Below are 13,353 nucleotides of genomic sequence, written 5' to 3'. Positions count from 1 at the left end.
CTGCAGGATATGTAACTGTTTAAATAAAAACAGGTTTGTTATAAATACTTTAATCGATAATAATCAACATTGCGATTCGGTGTAATTTTACCAAACTCATTCAAAACAAAATGCAACTATTTTTTTTCCAAAAGTCATCAATCACTTTTTAACTAAACTTACAATCAAATTTAATTCCTTAATCTCAAAGCCTAATCCTCCCACTTTCAGGCAGTGTTACCGCATAAACACTGTTTCTTGTTTTTTCTATTCACACTTAATAAATAAGAACCAAAAATATTTTTAGATTCACACCTACCAAGGTACCACATACCAAGCCACTTATAAAATATAGCCTACTTTGTATAATATTCAGTCAAAACCAAAAAAAAAGTGCGTAATAGTAAAATTCATATTATGTGTGAAGAAAAGAAACAAGAAAAACTGACACGGCTTCCAAACGCAGTAATTTAACTATGTATACATATAAAATTCTAATAAACTGCTATAAAAAAAATTAACTTGCAGCCAAATTTATAAATATGCAAATAAGTTTATCAAATTAATAACTGTCTGTTAGATTTTTTTTTATGTATTATTATTTAAACATTGGTTAATCATTAGTTTAATATTAAACGCTTAGTTTATCCAAAATATATGGACTATTACGGTTATCTTTACTCATGTCATGAGGCATTATCATATTTGATACATTTGAGATCTAAACATAGAAAAATTATTATTAACTTCCGTACATTTTACGCTCAATGTTGTCACCAATACGAGATCACTATAAGTTATTCAAAGTGGACAGCAAAGAAAAATCTAAAAAAAGGACATATTAAAAATTTTAAAGCACATCATTCACACAGGGTAAGTCTAATGAACTCAAGGTAAGTGGGATAAGGTATTATAAAATAATTTATACTTCAGGGTGGCCACAGTAAACAGATTTCTAAATTCCCTGACAATAAATTGCAGGTTTTCAATGTGATATTTTAAAAGTGATTTTGGGGCAAGATTCTATTTTAGCCAAATAAAAAGTTGTTTTGCATTTCTCTTGTTTTTTTGCAAATTACAAAACATGGAACATTTGGAAAGACGTATTAAATTGGATTTTTTTTAACAGTAAAAATGATGATTTGAGAATACCCTAATATTACCCTGATAATTCCCATTTTGTGGGTGTGTGGCTACCCTATTCTAAAGACTTCAACTTTCTATCAAAGAAACATCAGAAAAAGCCATCACTACAACGAAGTAAAAGTAATTCTCAATTAATCTTTCCATTATTATCACAAGTGGACAGACACTGTTTTTACTAATTATTTCACACTTAAGGCATATTGTACTAACTTTAAATATCCACAACATATTTATATTTTGACCTAAGGTTTGTCAAACCGGGACTGAAAAAGGCTTCTAGTATTTTGGAAGACAGAAATGTGGGGTTATGTATAAACATTATTAATGTGTTAATAATTTAAAAAAACATTGTGATACTTTTAGTAATCGAGACATTGCGAGTTTTGAGGCTGCCATTTTGGCCATGGGAAAGTGATGTAAAGCTAAATATTATAAAGAATCTTTAAGTTTATCATTGATTATTAAAAAAATTCTAAATTTTATGGAATCAATAAAGTTCAAAGAAAGCAATAAAATTTTGTAGTTTGCTAAAAGTGAAGCGCCAGAGTTTGGTATCAGAAAGTTCTATAGAATGTCCATTCTTTTGATAGTGATGCATATTTTAGCACCACAATATTAATGAAATTTAGTCTCATCTAATGCGTACAAGGTACAATAATGTTTCAGCATATTTTACATTAAAAAAAAATTAACAAACAATCGCCTTTCCTGAACAATTCACATGTTTGGCGTAGGCAATTCTAGCACTAACCCTCTGCATATGTTTTAGTGTAACTTCATGGATCACATATTTATGTTTTAGTGAAACTTCATGGATCACATATTTATGTTTTAGTGTAACTTCATGGATCACATATTTATGTTTTAGTGTAACTTCATGGATCACATATTTATGTTTTAGTGTAACTTCATGGATCACATATTTATGTTTTAGTGAAACTTCATGGATCACATATGTATAAGACGTTAGCAAACGTGAATAGTCGCTCTCGCTACATCAGGTGTATGATTATCATCTTATTATACTGTCTTAATACCCAATTTCCAATAATAAACCAATGTCCTTTACTAAATATGTATTCAATAAACGCAATCGTCAAAGTAAGAATCATCGCATCACTTAATTAAATAAAAACACATCAGAAACGAAGTCCAGTAAATACAAGCCTTTTTCATACACTAAAGTTTTCATATTTTAGGGTAAATATTACTTAGGTAGTCGATCTAATGTATCTTAATCAGGAAATACTTAACAAGTAGATGCGTATTACTTTAAAAGCCTAACAATTTGATAATTACATAAATGGATATCCAAATTTACACTTCTAAAAATGCCCACTGTCCAATAAAAAAAAAAGCTAAAAAAAACTCCAATATTTTTTTATATTTTGGGTATTTTATTTATTCACTTTGTGACAGAGTAGGTACTTTTTAACAATAATTTTAGAAACCATGTGACCATATTTTAAATTTAATTCTATAATGACGACTTACTGACAAAAAATAATCTCGTCTATGAATTTTTCACAATTGGTTTTAATTAAATCTTTGTAAAATCAAAATACAGTATTTACTAAATTTTCTTTATTTCACTGCCACGTTAATTATTTTCATTTAAAGCAGCACTGTAGACTTTTAATTATTGGCAGACATTTGCTTGTGCGCCACAACTATTTGGGTAAATAATGCTGTGAGGTCAACATGAACAAACACACAGCATTCAATTATTAACCATTTCTAGGCAATCTATCCCACCACACAGCATGTTTCGACACAATTATCTTATTGAAACTTCATACATCACATATGCAACAGTCACATAGAGGTAAGGTTAAATCTGCAAGTAGACGAGTTAAGTATACATTCGTATTTCTTTTTCCAATTAATTTTCCATAGACATGGACATAAATGATTGCATTCACGTCATACCTTTTATAGGCTTCATTTGTGTTTGGTTCTGGAATATCATAATAGTATTGGACATGTTTAAGTATTTGTTTGTCTGTTAATGAATGTTTTAAATTTAATTCCATCGTAAAAGTTATACCTAATAGTAATTTTATAGAGCGGCCACAGATCAAATAAAATAGACTTAAATTGAAGCAATTCTTACTTCAAACTTATTTGTTCCTCCAGGGATATTATTTACTCTTATAGATGTTATTGTTGCTTGGAAAATAGATGGTATACATAGACATTAAAATTGATAGAGCGGCCTATCAGGGAAAGGGGAACAAATGAAGTTGTGAGAGGCGGCGTGACCGTCTCCTTTTCTGCCATTTGTTAATAAATGAATCTGACAGCTCCAATCTCCAGCGCGTTTAAATGATACCCAGATTTCATGTTAGGACAAGTCCATCAATTTGAATGTCTATGATATTATATGAAAGATGCGTTATATTTAACCAACTGATATTCGCGTCTTTCCTATCAACAAATCAAGATTAAATACATATAACAACATATGATCGTAACAATAAATCCAACACTAGAGACGGAGTCTTTTCAAAACTCAATTTAAGCATATTTTAAATTGAAGCTTTGTGTTAAAGAAAGCAATCCAATCAAATATTTTTAATCTCAACATCTCTAATATCAGAGTGAATTAATTACACATATACGTTTGGAATTACATATTTGGTATAAAGGAACGATGCCTAAAGTCACACGTGAGATAAATATGTAGTAATATTATTGAATGTTCTAGTGCAGGCATGTCAAAGATACGGTCCGCGGACTAAGCCTAAATATGTCAAGTATCTGGATTTTCGAAATAATGCGCTGTTTTTCAACTATGACTTAATGCCAATAACGACTTTTTCCATTACAACTTAATGCCACTTTAATTATGATGTACCTTTTACTTAAAATTAAATACATGGTTTTATTATATCAAATCACTGTTCAATAGAATCCCGATACGCTGACAAAGTTTGGAAAAAAAAATTGGCACTTTCAAACATTGATTTTCGTAGAAAGTAATAATCACTTTGTGGTTTACAATAATACATGTAATTATACAATAATGTTCTTTTTCATCACAATTTTTTAAAATTATTTATTTATATTTTGTTTTTAGCCTTTTAGTGATGAAAAACAAAGTTATTGTTTAATTGCATTTGAAAATACAGTTTGACACCCCTGTTCTAGTGGATAATACGTATGTAGTAATTGGTTAGATGAAGGGGTTTGTTTGTTTGTTTGGTTGGGTTCCTTCCGCTGACTTAGGATTGCGGGTGTCTGATAGTTTTATTTGTTTGAACTCTTGATCTGTTGTAGTTTTTGTTTGAGGGCATCCATCTGTGGCTGGCTGCGACTGGTTGTTTGGTTCAGGGACGGAACCTAAAAAATATTACATATTGTTGAAAAAATACAGGTGAACATAATCATTCAAACGATGGCTACCTATATTTTGGTTTCACGCTCTAGGCCTTGTACAATGGCTACCTAAATTTAGGTAGACAAATTTTTCTAATTCATTTTTAAATTTCCGCAAACAGCTCAGTTATAAAACCTACAAATATGGGATAAACGATGAAATCTAGGTGGATTCATTAGCTTTAAACCACACTAAGCAGTTTATATGTTTCCATATTAATATTTGTAGGTATGATTTTTTGAAGGAGCACCGCCGAATCCAAAACCAAATACCGGGAAATCTCCATCGCTCACGGCACTTACCTTGTATATACCCCATTGCTCAAGGCACTAACTTTGTATATACCCCATCGCTCAAGGCACTAACTTAGTATATACCCCATCTCTCAAGGCACTTACTTTGTGTATACCCCATCGCTCAAGGCACATACTTTGTATATACCCCATCGCTCAAGGCACTAACTTTGTATATACCCATCGCTCAAGGCACTAACTTAGTATATACCCCATCTCTCAAGGCACTTACTTAGTATATACCCCATCTCTCAAGGCACTTACTTTGTATATACCCCATCTCTCAAGGCACTTACTTAGTATATACCCCATCTCTCAAGGCACTTACTTTGTATATACCCCATCGCTCAAGGCACTAACTTTGTATATACCCAATCGCTCAAGGCACTAACTTAGTATATACCGAAGAGCTTTACTCCTCGACCACAGAGACCATCTATATTTAATGTAAGTATATTTAACATCTTAAGGACCACGCCCGAGTATACTCGGGCGGCTATTATGTGCCAGAATTCGGAATTCATACTAAAGAAAAATTTTAATTATTTTTTCACACTATGCACCACAACATCAATATTCAGTCCCATTTTGGGCCCGAAATGGCTTTTATATGAGGATATATATTTTGAGTAAATAAAATTCATTGATAAAAAAAGGAGTTTTTTTTTCAATTTTTAATTTTTGAATGATTACTGAAGGGGTTAATAATTACCGGGTGACGTGCGTACTGTACTGGTGTGTTTAAGTATGCGCATTTTGACAATTTATATCATTGACATGATGCTCCTTTTAAATATGGACAGCGAATCGGAAAAAATATCAACGTTAGAGTTTAGATAAATAATATTGAAGGTATGAATAGCACGATTGATTGGCTAATAAGATACTGCAATTGTTTTGTAATTAAGTGAGCGCTTGTACGTCTCAAAGGTATGTTATATTTAATTAGGGACAGAAGTTCGATACAGTCTTTGCAGGAATGTTAAATCAGCTAGTGCTAATGGATGGTGAACCATAGTTTAAAGAGTACTTACATCAAATCTGGGGTCTATATTCTGCTTGCCATTGTCGTCTAATGAATCAGCTAGTGTTCTGTTGTCGATGACGGGGGTTCGGGGTTGAGAATTTGATGCGGAGTTCACTTCGGGACCCATACCCAATTTAGCCTACAAATAAATCATACGTCGAATTATTTACATCATTATATTCCAAACTAGTAGTTCTTTGAACAGTAGACCTCGCGTACAAAAAAGTATGTTTAGAAAATTAACTTTTTTTTATTTTATTTTTTTATTCTGGATAATAGAAAATTACATTTTCAGTTATTTAACTAGAAATAACTAATACATTACATAACAATATTATTCTCTTTCAGTGTTTTGTTGAGTGAACAATTTTTTTTTAAATTTTCCTTTACTTTTTTCATTTTTAATTTTGTCTGGAAGGCCATTATACAGGGTGTATCGGCACGTACCCGACAAACTTTAACCAGCTATTCCTTAGCATATTTGGAGTAAAAAATCTTATGTGCACTTTGCTGTCCGGTAACGTTTTTTTTTTAATAAAAAATTTATTATTCATATTTTCACCACATGTCACCACTGTTTTATCCTTTGACAAAGTTTGAAAACCCATCTGGCAAATATTTTATTCGAATTCCGTTGAATAATGCACGTGTGTACCTATATTGGCGCACGTTTACAGTCACAACGAAATAGCACGGCACCATTCGTCTCATTTTTAACTATTATTATTTAGTGTGTGCGAAAGAGCGAAGACGCTTTTTGACATACTTGCTTATAACAGCTGTTGAACACGAAACGCATGCCAATGACAGTGATGTAGTGTGGAAATTTTAAAAAAAATTGTTTTTAATTGAAAAAAAAATGCTACCGGACAGCAAAGTGCCCATAACATTTTTTACTCCAAATGTGCTAAGGAATAGCTGGTTAAAGTTTGTCGGGTTAGTGCCGATACACCCTGTATATGTCCCCCCTCGTAACCAATGGATTGCTTGCCATAGGGAGTATGTATGGTGTTTAAATGTATGTTATCGTGTTGCCGTGTAAAGCATTTCACTTCAAGAGTGCTTTACTATAACAAACTTAAAACGGTAATTTTTTTATTATTAGTGGTCATGTTCTTAAAATTATTCCTACAGTGCGTGGCATAAGTGACAATTTAGTCAAAAATGAGATAAACATACACTTTTGATCAGACAAAAATTCTATTCAAAACTGTATTATTTTCTCATTTTTGACAAAATTGTCGCTTACTCCCTTTTGCCTTTCCGGCGTAGAATGAAATTGGTTATTTGTGTTTTAAAATGTTGATATGAAATATTGCAATTGTAGTAAATTAAAAGATATTTGAAGTTTGAGTAATTTCATCTACGGTTTTCGTACTGTACGCATAAAATTAGTTTATTGTATTAAAATTGCATACAATTTTTTGCAACAGATCATAGTAAAAATTACTTTAACATTTTGTTCTTTGAAGACTATTCTAATTGAAACCACTGAAAAGTAACATTGCCAAAAAACGTGGCTTGAAGGGTTTTACCAAAAAACCCAGTACATATATATTTTACGTAAAAAATGTTTAATTTCAAATAAAGAATTACACAATTTGACCAAAGAAATGTCACTATCTCAATGACAATTCTTCTTTCAGTCTTTCTTCAGGCATGTAGGTACCATAATATTGAAAAAAAAAACACAAATAAGAATGTCCAAATAAATAAACCACGAACCCGGGCACCCCTGCTAAGTTACCAAATGTAGCGAACCACTTGGGGTGACCTATGGCAGGTGTGTTGGTTATCCAATAAATGGTCCCCGAAGAGGCGGTACCTATATCCACCTCCTCAACTATTAATTTCATATGCAATAAAAGCTTCTATCTCACATACAAACTAGTTATATTATAATAATGGTTTAGTAGTATTATTTACCCGTAGCGTCTGTAATCTTTCAGAGTAGTAAACGTATCCCTTTGCTGATGCACTATTTGGACCTGAAAAAATTGACATAATTATAATAAAACTCCAGTTCCTACCAGTATATAATTTCTATTGTTATAGTTAGTTTTAATAGTTATAATAACTATCAAAGTTAAAATTTTTCAGGTCTCCCAAAATCGCACCAAATCTATTAGTTATTTTTTCAACCGGCGCTGTATTTTGTATGGGAGTCGGGAAGTTTTTTTATTCTTAAGACTACTTGCCTTTATGAAGAACACGTTAGCATGTTATTGTATTGGACCAAAGTGCAAAAATACATCCATGAACGCACATGATAAACAATTTACCGGTGTTTAAAAACATACATTACAGCGAACTACATTCGACGCCATCGAACTAACCATTAGTAAAATCATCACGTAGGTAAACTGAATTTTGTTCCGGGGATAATTTTGATGCAAATACAATAGTTTAATTTACGTGATCTGAAATAACATTCAATTTAGTTTGCTACAAATTTAATTTATATTGTACTTGAAGTTTGATTACTCATGTTGTTCACAAATGTGCGTTTTAGAATTTTTCCTTTGTGGTACCATTGAGGTATATATCTCAATGTGCGGTACCCATATTATGTTATAATTACTTTAATCAACAATGATAACATCATTTATACATAATATTATGTAAGCAGATTATCATTTAAATATTGTTGTTTTGATTTTGGCACTAACCTCAAAATATCCTTTATAAATAATACACCTATCAACATCGATCAATTGTACATACATACCCATCACTATTATTAATTTTCTAAAATTTAAATTATTACAGGTGCCTAAATAATGTTTCAATTCCATCAACACTGAAACAACAAAATCAAAAAAAAATCAAAAAAATAAAAAAAAAAATAAAAAAATTTTCATCGGTTCTACCATCAAATGTGATTGTAGACAATGGATATATTATTCATGTAGACTGGTTGTGATGTCAGAATCAGCAGATACAGTCATAACAACCAAATGGTGTATTTTAATATGATGGTGTTTTATTAATTAATTTTTTAATAACACTTTATAAATTCTACGTACAGTAGAACCCCGTTAATTCGAACCCCGATAATTCGAAAAAACGCGTAATTCGAAATTTTTGCCAAAAAAATATCCACGAAAATTTTTTTCATACAAAATGGTTTTTTAATTCGAAATTCGTTAATTCGTAATTCGAAATTCGTTAATTCGTAATTCGAAATTTATTTTTGTCCGTACACAAAAATTTGTTTGTGTAATTCGAAAAACTTCCACTTTTGCGAAAATAAATCATAAAATTTCGTAAATCTGAATCTAAAAGACAGCCATGATGGTAAAACGCCGAAAAGTGTATTTTTATGTGATTATACATCTCCCTAATTAGTATTATTATTTTATAAATCTGAATCGATTTACACTGGAATGTCGTATTTTTTCCAATTTATTTTGAATATCTGAGTTTGAAGGGCCGAAAAAATTCGTTTTACGCGGAAATATGTGGTAGTTTTATGAATTTACACCAAATATCTGAATTCAAAGGGTCGACTGCGACGGAATTCGAATGCCAAATTTCAATTTACGCGGAAATAAGAAATATTTTTACGAATATACTTCAAATATCTGAATTTAAAAAGCCGGCCGCGATGAAAATCTTCCGAGAATATTCGATTTACGCGGAAATACATTGTATTTTAACGAATTTATTATAAATATCTGAGTTTAAAGGGTCGGCCGCGACGGAAATCGGCCTCGAAATTTCAATTTACGCGGAAATATATCGTATTATTACTAAATTTACTTCGAATATCTGAGTTTAAAGATCCGGCGCTAAGGGAAATCGGCCGCGAAAATTTGATTCACGCGGAAATATGACGTATTTTTACGAAATTTACTTAAATTATCTGAATTTAAAGGGTCGGTTGTGACCGAAATCGGCCGCGAAATTTCGGTTTACGCATAAATATATCGTATTTTTCGAATATTCGAGTTTAAAGGATCGGCCGCGACGTTATTCGGCCGCGAAAATTTGATTTACGCGGAAATGTGTGGTATTTTTATGAATTGGCTTAGAATAACTGAACTTGAAGGGCCGATCGCGGTGAAAATCGGCTGCAAAAATTTGATTTAAACGGGAATAATTCGTATTTACTCCACCCGAATTTGAAGGGGTGGCCGAGGAACTCGATTTTCGCCATGTTTTTTTTTTTTTTCATAAAATTTCGAATTACGTGGGAATTCGTTAATTCGAAATTTGATTTTTGATGTCCGCTGGATTTCGAATTAACGAGGTTCTACTGTATAATAAACTTTTATATTCAGAATCAGCAATGAATGCCCGGCATTGTCAAGTCAGTTGTATAGTATCAGTAAACTTACCACTATCTGGCAGATTGTTATTGAAGGCCATGGTGCTAAGCGGCAGGGAGGGCGGCATACTTGAGGGCACGCTGCTGGGCTGCAGCGAGGGCTGCTGTGATTGGCCACCGCGCTGGTGCCGTTCCTCCGCCACCACGTGCAGCCCGCGCTCTATGTACTTGCGGAAGAAGTTGGACTTGTCTTTGAGGCAGGACCAGATGTCCACAGCTGGGTGTCTCTCCTGAGGAACATACGCATACACATACACGTTAGTATTATTGATCACACTGAACAAATGCACATTGACTCAGCTGCGTTACTCGGCGCTCCCATACCGGTCAGGTATGTAAATATAATTTCTGTAAACGAATACCAATTTACAAATAACACATGTATCAGACGGACGACAACTGGAGTAAGGACAGTTGATCTGGAACCAATCCATCAGAATTGTACTAAATTATTAATATTCCCTGGAATACTTTATATAATTCCCCAAAATCCTGTTTTCCTGATGCTCCCAATTTGCATGTTCGAGATATCCGCCCTGTCACTGAGCTCTGTTGTGACCTCTTTTTTCTATTACATGAATTGTTTATAAAAAACAAGAAAGGAGCCAGCAGGGGTATTCCTTTTGCTACTTATATTGATGATTCCCAATAGCCACACGATTCTCCTTCTTCCGATGCTCTCTCCTTTCAGAGTTTGATAAATTGTTGGTAATAGGGAAATCTTGTCCCTGCAAGGTTGCAACAACTCTACGGAACTGCACTCGTGCGCAAGTCACATAGATTTCAAAACTATACGTTTGGCATCTTCATCTGCTATATCTCCCATCAATCTCACATGATACTAATGAGTGGTGACACATATGGTTTATCAATTCTCACCCTGAAGTCATAGAGTTGTCCCAGCGCCTCCATGGACTGCTCCTTTTCCCCAATCCTCTTTAGGATCTGATGCAACTCCTCCTGCACCATTTTCATGGGGCTGCCGTCGCCGGCCCCTGGGCTCGAGTGCTCCGGGCGTGGCGTAGGGGGCTCCAGGTCCTTCACGTCCAGCTTGAGTGACTGCTCAAATAAACAAACAACAAATTTTACTGAAAAGTGGCTAATTATTTATTTAAAAAATGAAAATAGTACAAACTTGACGTAGTTGGTGATTTAGTGAAACTTTACGGATCACATATGCGACATCCACGTATGGGGATAGCCACCGATAGATGGAGAGATTGTACTTAAACTTGCTTCAGGTCACATTTCCTCCGAGGCAGTTAACTAACTTAGTAGGTCTCCCCGGGGGTATCAACATTGGTTATTGGTTCTGTATCTGAGAAGTAATGAAAGCCAGTGTAGGCGGGCTAGCATCAAGTTGTGCGGAACATAAAATCCTATCGCAGTCAGGATATCAGGTATCGATAAGACACTGTTCAGAAATTTACGTGCCATACGTAGGAGGCAGTTTGGATGGTCAGGGAATTACAATCCTGCAAATAAGCACCAATATGTACAGGAAGAAGGAATCATCAAATAATACTAACCCTGAACAGTTTGATCAAATATCCATGCAGTTCAGACTCATTGACATTTGGGATGAGAGTGAGATGATTCATCATACTTGTGCCTTTCTTCTTCACCAGGGTATGAACCATTGTCTTCACAGTTCTGGAAAATAAACATTACTCGTTAGTGTCATGACAGCCTCCGTGGCCTAATCACTTTTCTAAATTAAAATCTAAAAACATTGACATTTTTAATGCTACGTACGCATATTCTTTTCTTTTTTTTCTCCTTTTCATCTTGGTCGTTTTTAAATTAATATGTTTTGCGACGCACGGCCAAACTGAAATTTCCTGAAAATCTAGATACAAAAAATCGAATTTGCGAAAAAAAAAAAATGTTTTCGGCTATAACAACATCAATAATGCAATTTTTTTAATATTAGCACTTTGTACACTCAAAAGTCATGGGCCGCCACTGATCACCAGTCATCAGAATGCACGTTAAGGGGGAAAATTTTCAGAAATGGACCGCACCTTTTGTTGATAAAAGAATTTTCTCCTTCACTGGTGATACACAAAAGAAGACTAAATTTTTTGATCCTCGCAAGACGCAGCCCGTTTTTGTAATTTTCCTGCCGCGAGGTGCAGTCCTTAAATATAACTCCGGTAATATACAGTGCATGAGCCAGTACCTACCAGCTGTGAAAAACTTCTATGTATATTTTTTATTATTTTGGGGATTGACTGCTTGACCCCTGACCAGAAGACCAAATATCACTGAAAATTCTGAGTGCTATTCCAGAGAAGCAACCCAGAGGTTGTGTCTGCCACGGACGGGGGCGGCCAAAGTAGTGCAGGACAGGATAGGGACGCGGTGATGTGTCCCCCATTCCAATAGGACAAAGGGATAATGATTATATATTCACCTGAAGGGAGTATCACTGATGTTGGGGTTTTTCTTCCAATAGTGGCTGGGGTAAGCCTTGAAGAAGAGGTGCAGCTGCAGCAGCAGGCGATCATAGTCCAGCCGGTCCACGTCCCAACTGGGGATCAGCTTCATTACCTTCCACAGACACTTCATCTCCAGCTCCTGGTAGCGGGCTGAGGGCGGGTCACCTGATACCGACTTGTCCAGCAAGTTGATCAGGGCACTGCAATAAATTAAATCAGTAAAACGGTCTTTCACCAGGGTGATACTGAAGGTATCCATCACTCTGAAATACGCCCCAAATATATTATTTTTAATTAATAAGTTGAGAAATAACACAAATGAATCAAAGCAACCTCTGGATTTGTAGCCAAATATTATAACCACTCAATCATGGAGTTGAATATAGTAGGATACATATTGAATAATATGTAATTAAAGGCAATGTGTCAAAGTACAATTGGTATAAACTCACATGATAAGGTGGGTGTGGTCGCTCCTCTCCAGCACTTTGACGCAGACATTGTTGGTGACCCTCACGAGCTTCTCGTCCACCTCGCTGCTGTTGCGCTCCAGGGCGCGCGAGACCAGAAGTCGGAGCAGCTGGTCCACCAGGGCGCTCACCGCCACCGAGGACACGTTGCGCCCGGCTATGCGGCCATCGTAGAACTGCAATAATTACAAAATAACCGTCACACAGAGAATGAATGCACGTTTCCAACATTCCACAGCAGAATTAATTCATTGATGAGATCTCCATGTCCTGCTTTAATCCTAGGAA

General features: G+C 34.5%; 1 protein-coding gene across 2 annotated transcripts in view; it reads right to left on the bottom strand.

Annotated features, from left to right (window-relative positions):
• Nucleotides 1–33: 33 nt before the first annotated feature.
• The window catches only part of msps (msps cytoskeleton-associated protein 5), a 64,005-nt gene continuing 50,685 nt past the window's right edge, over nucleotides 34–13,353 (bottom strand). Inside the window, exons 29-36 of one of the 2 annotated variants that reach the window (XM_089644641.1) lie at nucleotides 13,048–13,241; nucleotides 12,571–12,795; nucleotides 11,684–11,807; nucleotides 11,034–11,213; nucleotides 10,165–10,384; nucleotides 7,751–7,812; nucleotides 5,832–5,963; nucleotides 34–4,467 (exon numbers count right to left, since the gene is read on the bottom strand). In XM_089644641.1, the coding sequence (XP_089500767.1) occupies nucleotides 4,375–4,467; nucleotides 5,832–5,963; nucleotides 7,751–7,812; nucleotides 10,165–10,384; nucleotides 11,034–11,213; nucleotides 11,684–11,807; nucleotides 12,571–12,795; nucleotides 13,048–13,241 (1,230 nt within the window). In that variant the 3' untranslated portion in view covers nucleotides 34–4,374. The remainder of the gene's footprint in view (nucleotides 4,468–5,831; nucleotides 5,964–7,750; nucleotides 7,813–10,164; nucleotides 10,385–11,033; nucleotides 11,214–11,683; nucleotides 11,808–12,570; nucleotides 12,796–13,047; nucleotides 13,242–13,353) is intronic. The other variant, XM_089644643.1, reaches the window with a different exon arrangement.

The sequence above is a fragment of the Hesperophylax consimilis genome, chromosome 21 (assembly GCF_061612785.1).
Source record: "Hesperophylax consimilis isolate HC1 chromosome 21, BYU_Hcon_1.0, whole genome shotgun sequence".
NCBI lineage: Eukaryota > Metazoa > Arthropoda > Insecta > Trichoptera > Limnephilidae > Hesperophylax > Hesperophylax consimilis.
Note: the sequence above shows the minus strand (reverse complement) of the source record. Positions and strands in the feature narration are given on the sequence as shown.